General features: G+C 43.9%; 1 protein-coding gene across 2 annotated transcripts in view; it reads right to left on the bottom strand.

The window, feature by feature from the left end:
* Positions 1 to 313: 313 nt before the first annotated feature.
* Positions 314 to 26,049, bottom strand: part of LOC142469954 (uncharacterized) — a 35,264-nt gene continuing 9,528 nt past the window's right edge. Inside the window, exons 2-5 of one of the 2 annotated variants that reach the window (XM_075576749.1) lie at positions 19,190 to 19,366; positions 5,858 to 6,085; positions 1,435 to 1,648; positions 314 to 610 (exon numbers count right to left, since the gene is read on the bottom strand). In XM_075576749.1, coding sequence (XP_075432864.1) covers positions 432 to 610; positions 1,435 to 1,648; positions 5,858 to 6,085; positions 19,190 to 19,366 — 798 coding nt within the window. In that variant the 3' untranslated portion in view covers positions 314 to 431. The remainder of the gene's footprint in view (positions 611 to 1,434; positions 1,649 to 5,857; positions 6,086 to 19,189; positions 19,367 to 26,049) is intronic. The other variant, XM_075576750.1, reaches the window with a different exon arrangement.

Here is a 26,049-nt window from a genome sequence, read left to right as displayed (position 1 = left end):
GGAACATTTCCAGCATTAACACTGTTGTATGATTAACAGGGAAAGCTGTGTTTGCTTAATCCAGGAACATTACCAAAGGGGTCACCTAACTCGCTGAGTTCAGGGATTCATATCTGCCAACAGACTCCAAATCCCCTGTGTAACAGGGACCCAGGACAGCCTTACATTATATCTTCATTTATTATCCCAAACATCCCAACACCAACACAAGTCTGTTTTGTTCCACACACAAGGAACTGAAATAACATTAAAACCACGTTCCGTCCTTTTCTAGGCACTGTGTTTACAAATTGTGCAGTGGCCCCCCCTCTTCCCACTTGCACGGCCAGTTCAGCCCTTTAGTGCCAGATTGACAGTAGGGCCCGCAGAACAATGCATTGCCGTGACACTTAAGGAGTTAGGCTGTCGTTACAGCCCGTCTTTGCCTCTGTTCATTCAAACATGGAGCCCGGTAGTCCATGAAGCCTGAAATCCTCCACCACTTGCTTTGAGTGCTTTATTTTAGCGGACAGTGCTTCAAATACATCGTTCTGATCCACAGCTGTAGCAACCTTATAAATAAACTCTTCTGATGACTCCAGGCCGCGCAGCCCCAGATTAACGCCGCAGCCTGAAAGACAGCACAGGGATACATTGCTTGGTGAGGAAGAGGCGGGTCACTACAATACCCTGACAGGGCACCTGTCACTCACATTCTACATTATGCGTTACCGTTACTTGTGTTGTTTTTTTGCTAGAATTAAAACAGCTGCAATAGACAGACTTAATTATTATTTGTCTAATTACACCCTCCTTCTAGGATTGCCTAAAAAAAAACACAAACCTATTATCACAGAGTTAATGATGGATTGGTTAACGTGGTGTTAACTGTGTGCTAACGGCTTCTGACCATATTGAATAAGCATCAAGGCTGGTGTAAAAAAAAAAAAAAAAGCAAGAATCATTAACGTGGCAATGCACCTGTTTTACCAGAAGAGGGAGCCCTGATATACAGCATCCCCTGAAATGCTGGTGTTATTCATTCTAATCAAGTTTAAAAAAATTGCAAGAATAACTAGAAACGAAAACTGAATGTGGCAGCTGGCCCAGTTCTGCCATCAGATACTGTCAAGTCATAACAACCACAGAATAAAACGCATCAATTTGTATTTAATGCCTAAGTATTAGCGCATAAATTCCAGTTGGAACCGACTGTTTAACCTGGAGTCTGCTCTAAAACATACATCCTAAAAGGAACACATTTTTGTTGATATTTTTCTCCTTCTGAAGTTGCAATCTCTTGTTGATTTTTATTTTGACAATAAGGGCCATATTTAATCATCTATAACAGACCTTTAAGTGCCAAGAGGCATGTTGTGGCTAAGCACCGCTTAGTAAACATGTTCCCAAGTGTAGCAGGCAGATATGAAGCTCAGAGCTGGCACCTGGACAGACCTGTATCAAAGTTGAGGACTCGAGCAGCTTCGCCTTCCAACGTGACAACGACATTGTCTCCTTCAATGTAAGCGGACGTCACCCTCCTGTGGGACAGCATGATCTCAAAGAGTCTCCTACTGCACTGCAGGTGTGGAAGGGTTAATTCGCTCACTCTGGGCTCAATATCCGTCTTGTAGGCATTGAAGGACTGGTGAAATATGTTCTTCATAACCTGAAATCAGGGATATCACAGTCTCAGGAAATACATTATATCAAAGTAACAGGCGGGAGAGACAAAGTAGCTTGGCATTGTAGGGGATAAGAACGTAGCCGTGTGTATAACGTGGTCCTGCCGATTTAAATGTCTCTCTGTGTATTGTGTTTGCAATGTCTCCCGGGACACATTCGATAATAATAATAGCAGCATGTTCTTGTATAGCGCTGCTAGTTTTACGGGCAACGCCGGGTATATCAGCTAGTACAGCGGTGCGCAAACTGGGGGGCGCGAGACTGTCGGCGGGGGGGGAGGGGGGTGCGGGGTTTACCGAGGCCCCGCGCGCTTCCCGAAGGCACTTAAATTAAGTGCCCGGGGAGCTGCAGGGCCTCTGTAAACCTTCACTTACCTAGGCTCCGGCGGCTTCCTTCCTGCGTCGCCATGGCAACGCGGCGTCAAAAATTATGCTGCGAGGTCATGTGACATCACGTTGCTATGGCAATGTGACGTCATGACGCCGGAGCGCAGGTGAGTGGGGGTTAGGGGGGCGCGGGAGTGAGGGGACCGCCAGTAGGGGGGCGCAGGGTAAAAAGTTTGCGCCCCCCTGAGCTAGTATATATATATATATATATATATATATATATATATATATTTGTCGACAAATCACCAAAAAATCTACTCGCCACCTAGTACCACACGTGTGCTGCTTGGGCCAATAGGAGCTCGCCATGATGTTAAATCCACTCGCCCAGGGCGTGCAAATGTATAGGTTTGTCGAACACTGTATATATATATATATATATATATATATACACACACACACACACACACACACACACACACACATACTGTGGTAGGTTCTGGGGTTAGAACTTGGGGGTCTGTGTTTAATACCAGCAGTATATATGCTTATTCTTATCCACATGCTTATGAGTATATTTGGCTCTTTATATTATACACCACCATTGTTTATTGATTTGTAAAACAAAGCGGTCACATTTTAAACATCTGAATAGAAAACTTTAGCTTAGATAGGGCATCAAGATGACACAAATTACCTGAACTCCTTCACTTTGGGCTTTCTGCCAAATACTTGTGGTTTAATATTATCATTAATAATATTTTTCTTATATTATACAAGGTATTGTGCACACTCAATGAGTCAGTGGCCTCAAAAGGTTGACAATGGGACTTTGTAACACTGGGCTTCAAATTGCGTTTACACATTGCAAAAGTAATGTTCTTATTCCTGAGCTAGATGTGTGAGAACAGATTTCCTCTTCTAGAAAACCATGGAGTTTTGCTGCCTAATTAAATGCATATTCCACCATTTTTTACAAGGACACATATTAAAAAGTAGTGGTTCATATGTTATTAGTTCTTTGCCGTGGCGGTTTATGGGTTACCGCAGAATACATAGCTGTACCTCTCTAGTGCTAACTTGGTAACCCGATGGACATGCAGGTTAGTAACTAAATCCATGCTATTTATGCCGATGACTCACCACTATTCCTAGGTACGTGATTTCATTGAAGCAGTAATGACAACAAAGAAATAAACACAGGAATATGACATTTATTTTTAAACAAAGCATAGTGATTTATAGTTAGGAAATTATATTGCAAATATAATCTATGAAATGCATGTTGAAAATGGAACACAAAGTACACACTGTATGTCACAGTAACACAGGTGTTACCTGTGTGTGTACTTTCAATTTGTCACTGTCACTGAAGGGATTAAGGAATATTTCATATATATTTTACAATGGAGACTGTGGCCTTATTATCACTTCTCCCCTCAAAAAGCATTTTACTTGATAACAAGATGCAGTATTTCATAAACAATTTTACATAAAACACATATTTCCCTTCAATGACCTTTTAATGCTTTGCATGTCTTCTTGTTATTTTTAGCTTGAAGGCTTACAATGTGTTGCCAGATCGTAGTAGGAATTTTTTCAAGGTTTTGTCTCTTTATAAAATATTTTAAAGAATGAACCCCTTGAGATATACGGTTAGTCAGGTTTTATTGGCAGTCTGTAGCTCACAGCAACATGTAATAACACTCCCATGATACATATAGAGCACATACAAAGTGATACATGGTTAAATCATAGAGCATGCCATGCATCAACCCCTTCTGGCAAAGGAAGGTGTATTCATTCAATGTAGGACCAAGCAAACAAAACTTACTCTGCAAAACAACAACACTTTACATAGTTACGATACATAGTAGATGAGGTTGAGGAAAAGACACATCCATCAATATTTCATCTTTGTTAAACTGAATCGACTTAGATACTCTGCCTATATTTATGGTTCTTTTGATCCAGAGAAAGCACAAATAAATGATTTCCTGAACCACGTGATGACAATCAGATTTCTCACCAAATCAACATGTTCCTATGTTTAGCTTATTTGGTATACCCTGGTCTATCGTTACTATCCTTTAAAAAAAGAAGTCTAACCTGCTCTTAAAGAGATCTATTATATCTGCCATCACAGTCTCCATGGAAATTACATTCCATATTTTGACTCCCCTTCCCAAGAACAGCGCATCAATATTTAAAGCTGCAGATCAGTCTTTTTTTTTTATTTTTTTTATTTTTTTACTTCAATAGTTTAATGTGGGCAATCTCTAATTACCTAAAGAACTGTATAGCTGCAGGTCAATTCGTTCTCCATGTATTGATAGGCGAAATTTGGTGACATAATTAGTGAAGGGATCTGTTTTTCTTCTGCTTCTGTCTCTCAGTGGAAGCTCATGAATATTCATGAGCACTCCTGCACTGACATGTGCTAGAGGGAGGGCAGGGCTGACAAAGGGGTGTGCCAGGGCTTGTGACAGGACATGAAGGGGCAGTGCCTTAGCAAATGGCTGTTAAAATAGAATACAAGAAAATTGGTCTTTCAAAGTTGTTGTTTTTTAAAACAGATAATGCTAAAAGTATTTTTTCTTACTACAGAACTGATTTATTAAAAAAACACACATGCAGGATATTGACTGAACTGCAGCTTTAAAATTGCACTTGTAGAGAGCAGAGATCCTGATTATGTGCAGACTCGCACTGATTACAACGTTACTGTTACCTCCTCGTTGTCGTTGCGAATAGAGAGACAAATAAAACAGAACAAGGAAAACAAGGAATTACAATTCAGTGTCGTGAAATGACACAAAATATTCTGATGTTTTTAAGGCTTTTCTATTGAAATAAAGAAGTATTCAGTCTCGTGCTGAATTTGGGATATATGCAGTGGGATATTTATATTGGATTTATGTGTCTGTGTTTCGATTTGTAATGTGTTCCCCTTGCGCATTGTACTGAGATCACCGGTACGCACCGTGACTTCCATGAAAGATTGTTCTTTATCACAAACAAAGGACTAATTAAAAATGATTTCTCCCAAATCAGGGAACTTCAGGACATATGACCACTGTGGTAACACCCCCTATAAATTACACTATATTTATAGGAACGACTATGCTATAAATGGTTTTTATTCATATACAGAAAAGAAGTTCTGACAATCCCTGGGAAAATGATTCTTCAGGAAGATGTTAGGAAGTGATGTCAATATACTGGCTGCATATTTATTGGCTTTCCATAAAAACCTCTCCTTTGCAGACATTATTGGAGGTGTTCTTTGACTTTTTGCACAAGATCCCTGTCTTTTAAGAGTGTGCATTGATATGTGATTGGGTGTCTTTGGTTGTTGCACTTCCAGTTGAAGATGGTGAGATGTACTTTTTCAACTATGGGTTCTATGTTGCACAAAACCAGACTTTTTCACCCAGCCCCTATGTATCAAAGTATTTTGCTCCAATATTGTCCTGTCTGTCCCAGCTTGCACCTTGGGGAGAGTTAGTAGGAGGAGTTTGGGAGAGTTACATGGTGCTCAGATTATAATGAGATGTATCATATTCTGCGTCTCACTGCGCCATTGTTTCCCCCTTTATTTTCCCCAGAAAATCATCCATATCAGAAGTGGTGCAAGTTTAAAATTCTGCAACAGATGTCAGAAACGGTTCTTAAATATGCTGCAGCTATGCTCCAAAAAACGGAGCAGTGCATCTAAACGCACGTTTCTATGCATTGATACCTGTACATAGGCAACTATGAATGTGCACACTCCAACATTCAATACTGAATATTACTTTTAATGGCAATTAAAGCATTTCCCTGGCTTTTTTATTTTTCCTCTGTCAGCCTAACGTTATACTTACCGAGGAATTAGGCGTATGCCGTAGGAATCGAACTACTTTGGCATCTGAAGCTGAGCATGTCAAGGCCATGTACCGATTGCGGAAAGTCCCATAGATCTTCAGATGAAAACCTGGCTTTATTACGGACGGGTGGCTCTGTGTGGCTTCTTTTCCAGCACTGGGGACATCTATTCCATAAGCCGATAGATCAAAGTACAGGTGGTGAGCTCGAATCTCTGGGGTTGGTACCTGCAGAAATTGGGAAAATAACATCTAAGGAAAAGACCCTTTGCTGTCCCAAAAATTCAAACATAGTAACTTTTTAGTGGAACAGGAACTATACTTTTTCAATGGAAACCAATTAAGAAATAATTTTAAGCATTACTACATGTCAAATCAACACTCAATATTATCTGTAGAGCACATTTGAATTGTTATCACTAAACACTAATATTTCTCATTAGCTTTGTACATTTAATTCCGTGTACAACTCAGTAATTTTTTGTTAATCAGTGAGAAGAAGTTTATTACAGTAACTGTGAAATTATGTATTAAACAGCTCTACATTGGCGAGTTATAATAAATGTGTTATTATTTAAGCAAAAAGCATCATCAAAGGTGGAAGGCATAGAAGAAATGAGCATGTAATGTATTTAGAACAGAAACGCAATGCATAGTAACAGGATAAGGGAAATGAAACGGCCATCTGTATTAAGGGCATATCATACCATTCATTTACAGTAAACCCAAAACCCGATTAAACGGAAAGAAAATATATTGTTTTAAATGAAAATTCCCTGGAGACGTTGTATGCTATTATCCACATCCCGCACTCAGCCTCATTTACTTGCTTTATTGGAAAATGACATTACTTATACTTATTTCTGTCATTTTCGTGACAGAGCTCTGTAAAGTTATTGTTCTTTATGCCATACGCTCCTAGCACCTTATCACTCACTATTTGGCGGCGCTTATAGTGACGGCGACGTCAGGCTGCGGTCGCTGGAAAAATCAAATTGAGGTGACTTCCAGCGATCGCAACCAAGCCGTCGCGCTTACTATAAGCGCACGTGACGGCGCCAATGCTTTGTTTTGACGCGACGTCGCGTTACTGATGCCGGCACTATAAGCGCAGCCTTAGGCTGTTGCAAGAGCATTTGTTCCCTTTCCCCTATCCCCACTATTTATTTTCTCAGACATGCAACAATCTCCTAGGCAGGGAATTTCTATGCCGTATGATTAGGCCTCCATGTTTACAGAAAAAAGTACTTTTATCTGGTTAAAATAAGCATTTTAGGGCTGTTTTGTTCCATTTGTAGATGTGCTCGGCAGCGCTACCTATCTCTGAATAATATGCATCATATATTCTGTAGTATACAGTGATTTAGCACCACTGAGTCCTGTGTAAAATCGGGGATACGCTGTAATACATTTTTATAGCATCACAAAAGCTCCATCTATACTTTGTATCAATGTGCTTGGCTGCAGGAATCCATTCTGAGCTTTGTGCTATTTTATAACTACAGGATTCAAAATCCCTAAACATGTGAGGTGCATCTATGTGCAGTACTCATATTAACCATGAAGCAGTACTGCTATCCAAATTCAATGTGAATTAAATATGGCAGACGTAAGGAACGTCTAAGCAAATTCAGTTCTAAAACTTCAGAACGCCTCTTTCAATTACGTATTTTAAAAGTCAACAATGTGCTATGCAGGGATCCTTCACATGTCATGTAGAAAAAATACAGTTATTGTATGTGTATTGTCCTTTGTATGGAAATCATACATGGTAGTAATAATAATAATTTGTTCTTGTATAGCGCTGCTAGTTTTACGTAGCGCTTTACAGAGACATTTTGAGGACAGTGCCTGCTCCGTAGAGATACAATCTACGTTTTAGGTTCCTGAGGCTCAGTGCCAGTCAGTGTCTTTACTCACTGATCCACTCCTTCTCCCAGTATATTCTCCTAGTATATACAAGATGCAGTGCAATTAGTGGCTAGAAAATGAATGACTCATTATTGCTTTCAAAAGTGGATACAGTGCAACCAGATATGGTTATTTATGGTAGAGCAAGCTTATTACTTCTCATTAAAAAATATGATAGCTAAAAATATGTACATGCACATTGCCACAATCTGGCTCATCTCATTGAAAACGATATTATTTTAATTGAAGCGATGGACGTGCCTAGTGTATCTGTAATAAATTCACTATTCACAAATTACAGAGGGGGGTTTATTTTCAGCTTGCTTTGATCACACATTGCTAAAAAGCCTTTGGGGGGGGGGAAACCCATTGTTTGAAGCAAATCTCTATCCATATAGACATGACGTTACTAATAAGATTGTTTACAAAGCTTTGCACTGTGAATCACCGCCATACAAACCTTCGGTTGGCACGTAAGATTAACATTATCTTACTCACACACCTGCAAAGTAAAAAGCTAGTCTAGGTTACTCAGTTTTGTTGTGTATTAAAAGCTGAAGTATTAGCAGGTAAACGTGTTCCGTTTTTTTTGCTGGTTGAAAAGAGTTACTTCTAGTAACCAGTCTGTGTCTCTCTTTCCCTTTGTCCTATGTCCGACCTTTCTCTGGGATGTTCTTCTAGCCTGGACTGTACTTCTTGAAGACACATTGCATGTGGGCCGCCCCCAGCTTGTGATGCTCAGTAATGAAAGAAACTTGTCTGGGTGTAGACATGTAGTAATAAAGGAGGGAGAGGGAGTAGGGGGTATGATCCCTTTTATTGGATTAACAAGTAAAGAACAGAAGAAACAGCGCACTGCCAGGGAGCCAGGTGGTGTGAAAATATAAAATCCTATTTATTCAGAACAAAACAAATAAAAACATCACCCCAGGAGGGGGACAAAAACCTCCTACGCGTTTCGGACCCTTAGGCCCTTTATCAAGGTTTTTGTCCCCCTCCTGGGGTGATGTTTTTCTTTGTTTTGTTCTGAATAAATAGGATTTTATATTTTGATAAAGGGCCTAAGGGTCCGAAACGCGTAGGAGGTTTTTGTCCCCCTCCTGGGGTGATGTTTTTATTTGTTTTGTTCTGAATAAATAGGATTTTATATTTTGATAAAGTGCCTAAGGGTCCGAAACGCGTAGGAGGTTTTTGTCCCCCTCCTGGGGTGATGTTTTTATTTGTTTTGTTCTGAATAAATAGGATTTTATATTTTGATAAAGGGCCTAAGGGTCCGAAACGCGTAGGAGGTTTTTGTCCCCCTCCTGGGGTGATGTTTTTATTTGTTTTGTTCTGAATAAATAGGATTTTATATTTTCACACCACCTGGCTCCCTGGCAGTGCGCTGTTTCTTCTGTTCTTTACTCTGGATTTCTAACCTTACGGCTGGGACGCCACAGTGGACTACCAGAGACTGCAGGAGTGGGTAAGATCATCTTTATTATTGACTGAATATGTAGGAGTACCAGTATCTGGATCATTTGAGGTATGCCACCTCTATTATTATTGATGGCGCATATTGGTGACTCACAGGTCATTTGAAAGTACACCCACTCTGCTATAGTCTATTTGGAGTCCTTCAAGCAATTATTGAGTGACAAGGTTCCCAGAGGTTTGAGCACCCATTCCCCCCTTACCTACACACTGGATTAACAAGTAGTTAATATGTTACAAGCTTTCCAACCTCTCAGGGTCCTTCATCAGGTAACCCCCTGAGAAGTTAGAAAGTTTGTTGGTCCAGTAAAAGGTATCATCCCACCTACTCCCTCTCACTCCTTTGTTACTCAATACTTTTGGGGGATATCTTGTATGAAGAACCCCATGAAGATGGATAGTCTGATCATCACTTGAGGGGCATTGCCCTAAGAGTGAAAAGTCCTCCTCTGCAAATAAGTTTCTCTCCAAATTAATCCACTCCACCCAATTTTCTATACTTTCTTAACCAAATTCACAACCCATAACCAAGTTCTAGCAAAAGATACTACACAACAGTGTTTGAGAAATCACACCATCCGATTTCACCATAAACACTAAAAAGTCTATTCACTAAGGAGATAATATCATTATCAATCATTGAATGGTAAATTACTGGGATATACCCCTATGGGAGATACCAATGGGACAATACTTTCTTGATAGATAATACCAATAAATTATTGACAGATGTATGGACAAAAAGAGAACACTCCACACACACTACTAATGGAACATTGGTTGTGAGCTAAATTTAATATCACCGTTCTTCTTCATAAAGAATGACTCCTCTGGATTCAGCTAAATGTAAACCAACCAGCCAACTTCTGCTCTCTGTTTTTGGTCATCCTAAATGTTAAGTAGCTTTGTGAAAGGCTATTTTTCTTATCCACCATAACATAGAACAAGCTCTTGTTGCTCATACTTAGGATATAGCTGTAGCCGGACAACAGCTACTGTATTTGTCTTCTGCACTGCTTGAGGGTAGGGACTGGACAAGGTACAGGTGTAGCCAATGTTATTGCAACCCGTGGCAACAGGTTGCACTAACGTTACAAAACAAAACAGTGTAAAGGGTGCTCCTAATTTAAATAATGTGATATTAATATGTGATTACTAATAGTGAATAAAAGTGATAACAATAATACGGACGTGATATACAATGTGAAATAAGTGGTTCAAATTAAAAGAAACATGCAGCTCCAAACCCCTTTTTCAAAATTTGTTCCCCAATTCTTCCATATGTAGAAATCTTCAGAAAACTTGGGGAGCGCAGGTATCGATAAAAGAGAAACAAAGACACAAATAGTGCAATACTGTATCTCCAATTATATTGAGATGAGTAATTGGGTGTAGGGATAGCAACCACATTGTATAGTTATCAGACTAGCGTGTATCCACCGCAGCAAGGAACAGGTTAAATATACTTTCTTTTTTTTGTTTCAATCTTTTTTATTGCAGTTTTTTTTGAGACATACACAAATTATAGTTTACCAAGGGAAAGTCAGAGTGAAACTGATAAAACAGGAAATATTGGTATGACATCAATGTTCACATTGAAGACATAAAATCAATATATGAGTTGAGTATTTCCAGATCTATTGGTTGTTTTCATATTATTCCCTTCGTGACTTGTTATTGATCTACTATAAACTGTAGTCTCTGGTGTGATTACAGAGTGGATAGAGAAGATAAGAAGGAAAAAGTGGAATATCAGGTGGGGGAGGGTGGGAAGGAATGGGGAGACGTGGGTTGGGAGGGGAACTTAATAGGGTGAGTGGGTCTGTTACCTTACCTCCTTTAATCTTCCTAACTTTGGAGCCAAGGCTCCCATATTTTATAGAACCTATGGTTTAGGTGGGTGGTCAACTTTTCCATGTACTTGACTTTGTTTATCCTTTTGTACACTGTTTCTTTGGATAGGTTGTTAATTTTTCTCCAAGTCACAGCAATGGGGCATCTCGCCGTGGTGAGGATGAAAGATATTACTTTCTTCATGGGGGAGAGAATATCCATTACTGGTTTGGCCAGCACAAAGATCAGCGGGTCCAGGGAAATACTTAGTTCCATAACCTCCAGGATTATATTCTGGATCATGACCCAAAAGTTCTGAACCGCTGGGCATGTCCACCATATGTGAGCCATATCTCCCCTAGAACCGCACCTCCTCCAACATGTATCTGGTGTCCCAGGGAAGATCTGGCTCAGCCTACGAGGAGTTGGGTACCACTGAAATAAAATTTTGTAGATGTTTTCTTTTGTTATTGTACAAATTGAGGTTTTGGCTGCCGACTCCCAGATATCCTCCCACTCGTCCCTTTCTATTTCCACATGCCACATTTCCACAGTGCAAAACACGTGCCAGGGGAAGGGAACAATATTGCAGATGCCTTGTCGAGATTAACGTTCTCTCTGTTTTGGACTATACTAAGCAATTTTTGGTTAAAAATATTGTTGAATATATAATAGTTGGAAAGGGCATATGATGTCAGAAGAAAAGCACAATTCGGTTATGGGCTGCCTTCGTATTTGCCTTTTGTACCCAGGAGTATTTAGGCAGAGGACATTATTTTATGGGAGGCAGGGGTAAGGGAGCCTAGGTTGAGATATACAGTTTAGGTGTGTTGGGTGTGGGGGGGGGGTGTTATAATTTGCCTTCCCCAGATGTTCAGGGAGTATGGGAAGCAGTGTTGATTTCAGCTCCGGAGAAGCTATGGTTCCAAAGATACGTACCCTTGAAGGTGCCACTGGTACCTTATGGAGGGTTAAAATGCAGACCAATAGGAGCCTGCAACAGATGACATTGCGGCTTCCTATTGGCCCACGTGACAAAGAAAGGGGATGGTCAGCATAGAAGGTCCACATGCCAGACCCATGCATTCATATCAGAAAATTATTTGAAGAGTGTGTTTACCTCCAGTCCTCAAGCCCCATCAAAAGCTCAGGTTTCAGGATATCACGGCCACAGCACAGGTGGCTCAATCAGTCCCTGCTTCAGCACAGGTGGCTCAATCAGAGGCTCAGTCTTTGACTGAGGCCTCTAATTGAGCCATGTGTGCTGAAGCTGGGATATCCTGGAAACCTGATCAGTTGGGGTTCTTGAGGGCTGGAGGGGAGCACCCCTAGGTTCTAGGACAAATTAGGCAAGGAGTTCTTACTAAGTGTGATATAATGATGGCATGTATTAAAGTTTGCACCTCTAACATCGTTTTCTTCTTTTGTTTTTATCGATTCAATACACAATGCCTAAGGCAGCAGCGATCGGAGATCAGCATCAGAAACGCCAGCAGCTATTTTCCCACATTTCACACTGGCACAATGTATGCAAAGGACATTTTATATATCTCATCAAAATGTGAATATTGGCAGCAGGATACTTAGCACAATATATATCCAGAGGAACGGAAATAATGTTGCAAAGGAGAGAATGTTGTAATGACTCCATTCTTGCAGTGATAAGATGTAATTAGGATATATATATATATATATATATATATATATATATATATATATGCTGTATATATATGCTGTATATATATGCTGTATATATATCTGCTGTATATATATATGCTGTATATATATATATATATATATATATATATATATATATATATATATATATATATATATATATATATATATATATATATAGTGTTCGACAATCATATACATTTACATGCCCGGGGTGAGTGGATTTAACCTCCGGGCGAGTAAATATTGGCCCAAGCAGCAGACGTGTTTGTTTTTTTAAATTTCCCTGCTCGCGCTGAAGAAAAAAAAAATCCCCCTACCTGACAGCTGATTGGCGCGCGCTCCCAGGCTTTGTAGGCGCGCGGCAAGGCTCTATATGAGCCCGCCCCCAACGAGCGGCCATTTTTTTTCCCATGGAGGACACAGTAAGTATTATCTGTGCCTTACCCCCTGTCCCCGGCGCTCCCACTGCCCGCAGTTATGGAGGTGGTAGCGGGGGTGTTCTGTGTGTGTGTGTGTGTGTGTGTGTGTGTATGTATGGGAGAGTGTGTGTGTGTGTGTATGGGAGAGTGTGTGTGTATGGGAGAGTGTGTGTGTATGGGAGAGTGTGTGTGTATGGGAGAGTGTGTGTGTATGGGAGAGCGAGTGTGTATGGGAGAGCGAGTGTGTATGGGAGAGCGAGTGTATGGGATTGGGAGAGTGAGTGTGTGTGTGTATGGGAGAGCGAGTGTGTGTGTGTATGTATGGGAGAGCGAGTGTGTGTGTGTGTGTGTGTGTGTGTGTGTATGTATGGAGAGTGTGTGTGTGTGTGTGTGTATGGGAGAGTGTGTGTGTATGGGAGAGTGTGTGTGTGTGTATGGGAGAGTGTGTGTGTATGGGAGAGTGTGTGTGTGTGTGTGTGTATGGGAGAGAGAGTGTGTGTGTGTGTGTGTGTGTGTGTGTGTGTGTGTGTGTGTGTGTGTGTGTGTGTGTGTGTGTGTGTGTGTGTGTATATATATGGGAGAGTGAGTGTGTTTGTGTATATGGGTGAGTGTGTGTATATGGGTGAGTGTGTGTGTGTATATGGGTGAGTGTGTGTGTGTGTGTGTGTGTATATGGGTGAGTGTGTGTGTGTGTGTATGTGTGTGTGTGTGTGTGTGTGACACCAGAGGTACTCCCCAATCAGTCACCCCCCCCCGCCTAGTCAGTCAAAGTCATCTAGTTAGTCACCATCTCCTCACCCAGTTCCCCCCCCCCATCAGTCAGTCCCCCCCCTATCTCCTCTCTCTGTCTCTACTCTCTCTGTCTTTCTCCCCCACACTCTCCCCTACACTCTCCCTGTCTCTCTCCCCCACACTCTCTCTGTCTCTCTCCCCCACAATCTCTCTGTCTCCCTCCCCCACACTCTCTCTGTCTCTCTCCCCCACACTCTCTCTGTCTCTCTCCCCCACACTCTCTCTGTCTCTCTCCCCCACACTCTCTCTGTCTCTCTCCCCCACACTCTCTCTGTCTCTCCCCCCACACTCTCTCTGTCTCTCCCCCCACACTCTCTCTGTCTCTCTCCCCCACACTCTCTCTGTCTCTCTCACCCACACTCTCTCTGTCTCTCTCCCCCACACTCTCTCTGTCTCTCTCCCCCACACTATCTCTGTCTCTCTCCCCCACACTCTCTCTGTCTCTCTCCCCCACACTCTCTCTGTCTATCTCCCCCACACTCTCTCTGTCTCTCTCTCCTACACTCTCTCTGTCTCTCTCCCCTACACTCTCTCACTCTCTCTGTCTCCCCTACACTCTCTCTGTCGCTCTCCCCCACACTCTCTCTGTCTCTTTCCCCCACACTCTCTCTGTCTCTCTCCCCCACACTCTCTCTGTCTCTCTCCCCCACACTCTCTCTGTCTCTCTCCCCCACACTCTCTCTGTCTCTCTCCCCCACACTCTCTCTGTATCTCTCCCCCACACTCTCTCTGTCTCTCACCCCACACTCTCTCTGTCTCTCCCCCCACACTCTCTCTGTCTCTCTCCCCCACACTCTCTCTGTCTCTCTCACCCACACTCTCTCTGTCTCTCTCCCCCACATTCTCTCTGTCTCTCTCCCCCACACTCTGTCTCTCTCCCCCACACTCTCTCTGTCTATCTCCCCCACACTCTCTCTGTCTCTCTCTCCTACACTCTCTCTGTCTCCCCTACACTCTCTCTGTCTCCCCTACACTCTCTCTGTCTCTCTCCCCCACACTCTCTCTGTCTCTCCCCCCACACTCTCTCTGTCTCTCTCCCCCACACTCTCTCTGTCTATCTACCCCACACTCTCTCTGTCTCTATCTCCTACACTCTCTCTGTCTCTCTCCCCTACACTCTCTCACTCTCTCTGTCTCCCCTACACTCTCTCTGTCTCTCTCCCCCACACTCTCTCTGTCTCTCCCCCCACACTCTCTCTGTCTCTCCCCCCACACTCTCTCTGTCTCTTTCCCCCACACTCTCTCTGTCTCTCTCCCCCACACTCTCTCTGTCTCTCTCCCCCACACTCTCTCTGTCTCTCTCCCCCACACTCTCTCTGTCTCTCTCCCCCACACTCTCTGTCGCTCCCCCCACACTCTCTCTGTCTCTCTCCCCCACACTCTCTCTGTCTCTCTCCCCCACACTCTCTGTCTCTCTCCCCCACACTCTCTCTGTCTCTCTCCCCCACACTCTCTCTGTCTCTCTCCCCTACACTCTCTCTGTCTCTCTCCCCTACACTCTCTCTGTCTCTCTCCCCCACACTCTCTCTGTCTCTCTCCCCCACACTCTCTCTGTCTCTCTCCCCCACACTCTCTCTGTCTCTCTCCCCCACACTCTCTCTGTCTCTCTCCCCCACACTCTCTCTGTCTCTCTCCCCCACACTCTCTCTGTATCTCTCCCCCACACTCTCTCTGTCTCTCCCCCCACACTCTCTCTGTCTCTCCCCCCACACTCTCTCTGTCTCTCTCCCCCACACTCTCTCTGTCTCTCTCACCCACACTCTCTCTGTCTCTCTCCCCCACATTCTCTCTGTCTCTCTCCCCCACACTCTGTCTCTCTCCCCCACACTCTCTCTGTCTATCTCCCCCACACTCTCTCTGTCTCACTCTCCTACACTCTCTCTGTCTCTCTCCCCTACACTCTCTCTGTCTCCCCTACACTCTCTCTGTCTCCCCTACACTCTCTCTGTCTCCCCTACACTCTCTCTGTCTCTCTCACCCACACTCTCTCTGTCTCTCTCCCCCACACTCTCTCTGTCTCTCTCCCCCACACTATCTCTGTCTCTCTCCCCCACACTCTCTCTGTCTCTCTCCCCCACACTCTCTCTGTCTATCTCCTCCACACTCTCTCTGTCTCTCTCTCCTACACTCTCTCTGTCTCTCTCCCCTACACTCTCTCACTCTCTCTGTCTCCCCTACACTCTCTCTGTCTCTCTCCCCCACACTCTCTCTGTCTCTCCCCCCCACACTCTCTCTGTCTCTTTCCCCCACACTCTCCCTGTCTCTCTCCCCCACACTCTCTCTGTCTCTCTCTCCCACACTCTCTCTGTCTCTCTCCCCCACACTCTCTCTGTCTCTCTCCCCCACACTCTCTGTCGCTCCCCCCACACTCTCTCTGTCTCTCTCCCCCACACTCTCTCTGTCTCTCTCCCCCACACTCTCTGTCTCTCTCCCCCACACTCTCTCTGTCTCTCTCCCCCACACTCTCTCTGTATCTCTCCCCCACACTCTCTCTGTCTCTCCCCCCACACTCTCTCTGTCTCTCCCCCCACACTCTCTCTGTCTCTCTCCCCCACACTCTCTCTGTCTCTCTCACCCACACTCTCTCTGTCTCTCTCCCCCACATTCTCTCTGTCTCTCTCCCCCACACTCTCTCTGTCTCTCCCCCCACACTCTCTCTGTCTCTCTCCCCCACACTCTCTCTGTCTATCTCCCCCACACTCTCTCTGTCTCTCTCTCCTACACTCTCTCTGTCTCTCTCCCCTACACTCTCTCACTCTCTGTCTCTCTCCCCCACACTCTCTCTGTCTCTCTCCCCCACACTCTCTCTGTATCTCTCCCCCACACTCTCTCTGTCTCTCCCCCCACACTCTCTCTGTCTCTCCCCCCACACTCTCTCTGTCTCTCTCCCCCACACTCTCTCTGTCTCTCTCACCCACACTCTCTCTGTCTCTCTCCCCCACATTCTCTCTGTCTCTCTCCCCCACACTCTCTCTGTCTCTCCCCCCACACTCTCTCTGTCTCTCTCCCCCACACTCTCTCTGTCTATCTCCCCCACACTCTCTCTGTCTCTCTCCCCCACACTCTCTCTGTCTCTCTCCCCCACACTCTCTGTCGCTCCCCCCACACTCTCTCTGTCTCTCTCCCCCACACTCTCTCTGTCTCTCTCCCCCACACTCTCTGTCTCTCTCCCCCACACTCTCTCTGTCTCTCTCCCCCACACTCTCTCTGTCTCTCTCCCCTACACTCTCTCTGTCTCTCTCCCCTACACTCTCTCTGTCTCTCTCCCCCACACTCTCTCTGTCTCTCTCCCCCACACTCTCTCTGTCTCTCTCCCCCACACTCTCTCTGTCTCTCTCCCCCACACTCTCTCTGTCTCTCTCCCCCACACTCTCTCTGTCTCTCTCCCCCACACTCTCTCTGTATCTCTCCCCCACACTCTCTCTGTCTCTCCCCCCACACTCTCTCTGTCTCTCCCCCCACACTCTCTCTGTCTGTCTCCCCCACACTCTCTCTGTCTCTCTCACCCACACTCTCTCTGTCTCTCTCCCCCACACTCTCTCTGTCTCTCTCCCCCACACTCTCTGTCTCTCCCCCCCACACTCTCTCTGTCTCCCCTACACTCTCTCTGTCTCCCCTACACTCTCTCTGTCTCTCTCCCCCACACTCTCTCTGTCTCTCCCCCCACACTCTCTCTGTCTCTTCCCCCACACTCTCTCTGTCTCTCTCCCCACACTCTCTCTGTCTCTCTCCCCCACACTCTCTCTGTCTCTCTCCCCCACACTCTCTGTCTCTCCCCCCCACACTCTCTCTGTCTCTCTCCCCCACACTCTCTCTGTCTCTCCCCCCCACACTCTCTCTGTCTCTCTCCCTCACACTCTCTCTGTCTCTCTCCCCCACACTCTCTCTGTCTCTCTCCCCTACACTCTCTCTGTCTCTCTCCCCTACACTCTCTGTCTCTCTCCCCTACACTCTCTGTCTCTCTCCCCTACACTCTCTCTGTCTCTCTCCCCTACACTCTCTCTGTCTCTCTCCCCTACACTATCTCTGTCTCCCCTACACTCTCTCTGTCTCTCTCCTCTACACTCTCTCTGTCTCTCCCCCCCACACTCTCTCTGTCTCTCTCCCCCAAACTCTCTCTGTCTCTCTCCCCCAAACTCTCTCTGTCTCTCTCCCCCACACTCTCTCTGTCTCTCTCCCCCACACTCTCTCTGTGTCTCTCACCCACACTATCTCTCTCTGTCTCTCTCACCCACACTCTCTCTCTGTCTCTCTCACCCACACTCTCTCTCTGTCTCTCTCACCCACACTCTCTCTGTCTCTCACTCTGGATCTGGATATCTTATTTATCCTGTATATCTTAACTGCCCTATACAACACCGAAATAACTTATACCGCTTTCTTCCAGATCTGACTCAAGCTTTACACGGAAGACATCGGAACCCCACCCCCCTAACCCAGAAGACAGGTAGGGAACACCTCCCCTCCAATGTATAACATTGCTGGAATGAAGGTATCTGGACATTGAGGGACTGCGGATCAGGTAAGATCCCAGGCGGGATTGCTGCTTTAGATATTGTGAAGCGGGGACGTCCAGACACTGGTTAAGGGGTTCAGGAAACTAGTCATTCACATCTGGCTTTTATTTCTAGATCCAACATTTACACACACACACACACACACACGTAACAAGGACTAATTGTAGTATAATGTAATACAATAAATACATTTATGTCAAAAACGAATGTTGTTCTGACTAGGAATTTATTAAATGTATTTTATTTATATATTTTATTTTAAAGTGGGGTTGGGGGCGGGGTTGGGGGCGGGACTAGGTGGCGAGTAGATTTTTTGGTTGGGCGAGTAGATTGTTGGATGATTTGTCGAACACTAATATAGATACAGTGGTCGACAAATCACCAAAAAATCTACTCGCCAAACAAAAAAATCTACTCGCCACCTAGTACCAAACGTGTGCTGCTTGGGCCAATAGGAGCTCGCCACGATGTTAAATCCACTCGCCCGGGGCGTGCAAATGTATAGGTTTGTCGAACACTGTGTGTATATATATATATATATATATACACACACACATACATACATACATACATACACTTTTTTTCTGATGAATTAAGTGACATTTCTCCTCCAAGAGAAAATATCAGAAAGACTGTGGTTGTTACCAGAGACATAAAGTGACCCATACAGAAATGTTTATGCACATTAATAATAGTCATTGTATTACCTGCCTCTGGTCTGGTCTTTCCAGTGCTGCATTTGCCCCATATGCATTACAGGATTCCACAATGTATTCCGAGCTGACACCCAGGAGAGAACTGGATTCACCACAAGATCCATCAGCCACTACAATTATCTTTGGCCATTCCCCTTGTGGGATCTTCCTTATATATTCATCTGTGAACTAATAGCACACAATAAATATACAATAATTACACGTTTGCAGTGATCTCCATGATGTAGTTCAATGTTCTAGTTACCATATTGGTTGTGTTGATTGGGATACCTTTTATTAGGCCCACAGGAGAGTCGCTCATAAATGAAATTATAACATACAGAAGGGGATAGATTAGCCTAATGGGTCAGGGTTTTTTTTTAACCCCCCATTGTTTTTACAGGGTGAAAATCGGGGCCTCCCTGAGCCATATACTACTATTTTCAGCTCTGTGGATCCCTTGGTTCAAGAGACACTTGACTCTGAAGTTACTGGGTTTAAATCTTCCTCAGGGAAACAAAATTGCTGCCAAATTTTGGGCCAATAGGAAGCTGCAACATTGGTCGTGGCTTCCTATTGGATGGCCATTTAAATCCCTTTTGAAAACCAGGAAGTAATACCAGTAACTTCACCAGGAGGGATTCTGGAAGCTGCGGGTTCCCTGGAGCTTGAGGATCCAATCATGTGAAACAAAAAAACCCAGCAGGTTGGTTAAGGCGGATTGCTCATTTAAAACTTGTATGTAACACACATCTTAAAAAAAAAATATATATTTTTAGGCCCAGACTGTGTTTAAACCATTTAACATAACGTTAATGGTAATGCTGTGCTCACTAAAGAAAGTAACATAACATTTACTTATGTTAAGTCCACTTTAAAATCTCAGCATTATATAGAAGGTCGTTAGGAAAAATTATATGCAAATTATATACAAATGAGCCGCTAGCCGAAGCTCCGTTAATGTTAATGGTAAAAAAATAACATTACTGTTTAACTCATACCGACACCTGGCGTTACTGCTATCCAGACACGGATATAGGACAAAAGCAATAGGCGTGTGCCCTATTACACAGCGTGGCTAACAGTGACGCCCGGGTAAGTATGCGCCATATAACGTATTGTTCCAGAATTTCCTTCTCCTCCAAAAGTCCTATAGTGTTTCATTGTCTGAAAGTAACACAAAGACTTCAATAATGTAGCATTATCCGGAAATAACATGACGGTAATCCTATGCTATGAGCGGTTGTGTGGACATTATTTTTGCATACAATGTGTTTGTCAATACGGCTTGAAACTCAAGTCAAATAATGTCCGTTCCTGATGTAGGTAACGTTGCGTTATTTGCTCTCATTTTACATCATTTCATGATTCTGGGCCTAAGGCCCATGTTTACTTAGCACTGCTATTCCATAAGACCCCTTCCGGTACCAGAACAAAGTTACGCCGGCCATTCAAGTGAATAAGGGTCCTAATAAATACGGCCCTTAGTGATGTAGAGACTGACACACAAGCAGGATCACAGCTATTTCAGTGAAGTCTGAGACACGAACGCAAAATGAGGCAGAGAATGTACTTCAGATCTTTACTAACTAAATAGAATTTCTGAATTTAGTTTGCGTGGTGTACCTTTTTTTTTAAATACAGTAAATTCAGAGCTTGGGAAATCTGGGATTTTAATTTAGTGTGGCATTTGGTCAAATGTTTTTTGAATATACATTTCTGCCAATGATAATTAGCAGCATCATTTCCAAAAAAAAAAGTATATATATATATATATATATATATATATATATATATATATATATATATATATAGCAATATAACATTTTATCATTTCTATATTCTAAAATAAGAAACTGGTAATAAGTACCAGTAGATGTACAGTAGAGCCAGGTGGACACAATTATTACCATCTGCTAGATACATTACCATAATAATACCATAATAATTCTGTAGTAAGCTTCAATTTGGAAGCTTTCTCTTTATGACTAAATTGCTTTAAGTTCACGGATCAATGGGTCGAGCTTGGCTAATACAGCGAATGATAACATTTCCTGTAATTCTACTAGCAAAGCAAACGTAAGTCATTAAGCAAACTGACAGGATGATAATTGATAGCGAATGATTGCTGTCATGCACATTGGCAAAACCACAGCCAAAAAGTTTACGAGAGAAGGAGAAAAACTGGAAGAGCACTACTGTAGGTATCAAAAAAGTAGAAAGGAGGGTGCGTATCCCATAAAAAGATTATTTATTGGTCATGGAAAAACAGGGCATTGGCGAGCCCTGCCTAGGTGGGGCTCTCCAATGCCCTGTTTTTCCACGATCAATGCCCTGTTTTTCCATGACCAATAAATAATCTTTTTATGGGATACGCACCCTCCTTTCTACTTTTTTGATACCTACAGTAGTGCTCTTCCAGTTTTTCTCCTTCTCTACTAGCCTACTTCTTGGACGGAAGCACACCTGGGGACCCCTCATCTTCGGATCGCATGGACTGTGCAGCACTCAGAGTGTCAATCGCTTGCTACATGTTTTCCTGTTCAGGACTTTATTTAGACAATTGGTACGCTATAGGGTGTTATTATGCTCAATCTTCCTGGTGTTATTGTTAACAACAGCGTCACTTATTAGTGAGGTTACCATCCGTGACTGCAACCAGGTACCTGTCTTCTATCAAGTTTATGTTTAGGGGTCCCCCCTACAAGTATCTGGTTATTCATTCATTCATTTATCCTTACGCAGTCACATGGTCTGTAAAAAGTTTACGAGGGCTGGTACACGGAGCCCAGTTATTCAACAGGCATGAGACATCTCAGATCAACAAGGTCACAGCCGTGTCACACATTCTAGGAGGAGTATACCCTCTGTGCCATTTTTAATGTTGTACAATGTATGAAACCCACATCTACTCCCTTCTAATTCAGTAGTAACCAATTCAAGACCCATATAAGGGTTTCTCCTATGAATGTTTGACAATGTTTTGTTTGGTTCGAAAAAATGAGTGATGGGCATTTGGCATCACAATGTGTAATTACTTTAGAGCAGGCCTGCACAACTCCAGTCCTTGAGGGCAACAAAGAGGCCAGGTTTTCAGGATATTGTGGCTCAGTATGACTGAGCCACTAATTGAACCAGCTGTGCTGAAGTAGGGAAATCCTAAAAACCTGGCCTGTTTGCAGCCCTCGAGGACTGGAGTTGTGCAGGCCTGCTTTAGAGTTTTGAAGGGTTTGTGTATCAAACTCTCCAGGCTTCAAAATGGATGCAAAAACAGTACCAGATTTACAGAGACAAAAAGTGTTCCTGGGCTTTGACCCGTCCTAGTTTTGCCCCAGTTGAGTTGGGAGACTTTTTGATATATAAAAGCCCAACATTTTTAGGTCTTCATTTTTAAACATACCAGCTTACTTTCACTTGCAAATTCCTCCAAAATAAAATGCACATTTTCAGCTTGCCCCTGATGAAAGTGACCACATTTCAGTGTCTGGCAATGGAGGATTAAGAGATCTCACTCAATGTCCGACCAAATGTTCCTGAGAAGAGTTTTCACATGTTGGCCAGCTTGGGAAAAATAAGATGCACCTGCAGAGCTGGATGGTTTCACTGGACAAATGCTTAAATGGATTTTTGATCAATCTGGAACTCGGTCAGCAGCATTACGTACTTATCAAAATGTCTTTTCTGCCTGTTATTTTTACTTCCTTGAGATTTTCTTGCCCTTTAAAAAGCTGTTATAGTTAATAAAAAAAAATCTGATGCTTCGTTTAGTAGATAGAAACGTGTTCAATAGTAAGTGAGTGGTAAGTTAAAATGAAGATTTCCACTCCAAACCCATTTTTTTTTAAAGAAACCTTTTTTTATCCTTTGCTTAGAATCGGACCTGCTCAGGGGCCTGATATTAACATGATACAGTATGAATAAAACTGATATAGCTTTTGGGTGGATCGCGGTTTTAAATTGGCTCCTTCTACCACTTTGCCGCACAGTGATTCGAGGTAATAGGAATACACTACTGTAAGTAGAAGCAATGTTGGCATAAAACAAAATGTTTTTAATGTTTTTATCTATTGTGTTAGGAATGAGGTCACTGTGGCTTATAACCGACATGTTGAACAAGCACTAACTGTCTGAAGTGTATCTAATTAATCATATCAAGGTTTCACTGCTTTAAATTAAAATCCCTGCTCTACGTTTTCTGTTTGTCTTTCCCTTAGTAGATTTTATAGATAGACTTTCATTTGCAAACTAAAGCCGTTCTCTGCCTACGCTTATCATAGTTGACAAATGTTTTGAAAGTCATTCATTGGCTTTGTTTTGGCATGGTTTAATAAACTCATTGTTTTCTACTGGGAAGACCAGTCTGACTGGGAGTATTGTTGAATAGCTATTGCCTAATTACACGGTACGGTTGAGTCTCATCAGTTAATCAGAACACAGAGTTACTGTTTAAATATTTGCCTGTAATGCCCTCCATAAAATGCACAAAACACAGAGTACATTTCCTTAGTGTTGTTGATCCACAGGTTGAATTCTGGTAAGATATACACTGCGGTGCATTTAGGATGACTCATTACTATTCAGCTCTAAAGCCCTATATTTCAGGTGTTACATTGCTATCAAAAGCTAAAAATTAAAGTTGAAAGAAACATTTGCATGGACAAGTTTTGAACCCGTGAACGTGAAAATGTTCCTCTGAGTACCGAGGCTCTGTACCTCCATGTATTTACTTTTTGAAGGGTAGGCGTCGAGGGTACAGCACCAAAACAGTCAATGCCGGGGGTCAAGTATGAATATGTTTTGCATTTACTTCTCTCCACTAGGGTTGCCAGGTGTTCGGTATTGAACTGGACTGTCCTGTATTTGGATACTCTGTCCAGAAAAAATTTATGTGTCCGGTATTTTCCTCCCTGGACATAGTGACCTGATGCACCTTTCACCATTGAGTCCAGTATTTTCGGAGAAGCCACCTGGCAACCCTAGTCTCCACTTAAGTCCCTATGTGATCCTGTGTGTGGTTTGTGCAATATTTCAAGAAGGACCAGCTCATTGCATCAATATAACTTGGTTTCCTTTCTGAGCCGCCGTTAGCCTTCTCTACTCAGCGTCAGATAGAAGAAACTGAAGCAAAGAGTTTTATGCATTTGACATCAGGACAAGAGAAAGTGTCTGCACTTTGCCAGTTGTGTTCTCACTCCATCCTCCCTGGATCGTCCACTTAAAGGGCCATTGCTCGTCCAGGCGTCATAACTTTTCCTCACAGATCGTTTGGTTCATTGTATTATATCAGTGGTGGGCGACAGGGCAGCCAACAGAAATCTTGGGATCCAGGACAAATTAAAGGAGCAGGACCCCCCGCCCCCCCTGTGTTAATCCCCCCACTCATTAATTCCTGCATGGATCACTGAGGGTGGAAAAATGAGATATGGGTCTGGGGGGGGGGGGGGGGGGAAGAGAGGGGGGGAAGAGAGGGGGGGGAGAGGGGAAGAGATAAGGGCCTGGAGGGGGTAGTTATCGACCTGGGGGAGGGGTGGAGAGGGAAGTAGAGAGGCAGAGGGAGGGGAAGGGGGAGAGGAGCGGGAAGGGGAAAAAAGAGGGGAAAGAAGAGAGGGTGCGGAAAGAAGAGGGGGAGGGGAGAAGGGGAGGGGGAGGAGGGGAAGGGGAGAGGAGGGGAGGCGAGAGGGCGAGGTGGGGAAGGAGGGAGGAAAGAGGGGGAAGGAGGGAGGAAAGAGGGGGAAGGAGGGAGGAAAGAGGTGGAAGGAGGGAGGAAAGAGAATAGGATGGAAAGAGAGGGGAAGGAGGCAGAAGGAGGGAGGAAAGAGAAGAGGATGTAAAGAGAGGGTGAAAAAGAGGGACAGAAGGAGGAAAAGAGGAGGAGGGGGAGGAAATGGGATGGAGAGAAAGGGAGGGATTGAGGGGGAAGGAGGGAGTGTGGGGAGAAAAAGAGGGGGGAGAAAAAGAGTGGGAAGAGAAAGAGGGAGGAGAGAAGGGGACAGAGAGGTGTGGATTAAGGGGGGAAGGAAATAGAGAGGAGAGAGGGGTGAGGGGGGAGGAGAGATAGTGGGGATAGAAAGGGATGAGGGGAGGAAGGAAAGGGGGAGAGAAAGAGAGGAGAGGAAGGGGAGAAAGAGAGAGGGGGATTGAGGTGGAAAGGAGAGAGATTGAGGAGAGCGAGAGGAGCCTACCTGCTGTCGGAGGATTGAGGGGACCTTCTGGAGGGTATCTGTCAGGGGCCCTCCCTTCCTCCAGCATGCTACCTCTGACGGATCTGGCACTATATGTCAGGTTTGGCTGAAGGAGCCCCGGTCCCTTTACTCACTATCCCATTCCTCTCCTTACACTGGGAATTAGTGATTAGCGCAGTCCTTAGGCAGCTCAGGGAGAAGCTACGATCAATACCAACAGCATCTCCACTTCCTTTGTGCTGAGATGCTACATGGTTAAGGGCTGCAGGTGAATCCCCCAGGCCACCTGTTGCCCACCATTGTATGATCAAAAACCTTTAACACTTCCTACTTGTTAGGCCAAATGGAAATTAAATTCGTTTTGAGACTAAATATCCTGAAATCCTGATTTCGTTCCTAAAGGGGTAACTTTATGCATTGCTCGCCATCGTTTACCCCAGGAGTGGCCAACTCCAGCCCTCAAAGGCCACGAACAGGTCAGGTTTTCAGGATATCCCTGCTTCAGCACAGGTGGCCCATTCAGTGCAGAACAGGTGGCTCCATCAGTGGTTCAGTCATTCTGACTGAGCCACCTGTGCTGAAGCAGGGATATCCCTAATACCTGACCTGTTGATAGCCCTTGAAGACTGGAGTTGGCCACCCTATAACTCACTGTTCGATTCGGAGGGGATTATATCTTCCCCTGCAGTG

This window comes from Ascaphus truei, chromosome 19 (genome assembly GCF_040206685.1).
Source record: "Ascaphus truei isolate aAscTru1 chromosome 19, aAscTru1.hap1, whole genome shotgun sequence".
In the NCBI taxonomy this organism is placed as follows: Eukaryota; Metazoa; Chordata; class Amphibia; order Anura; family Ascaphidae; genus Ascaphus; species Ascaphus truei.
The sequence above is the reverse complement of the archived record's forward strand: the minus strand, read 5'-3'. Positions and strand labels throughout refer to the sequence as shown.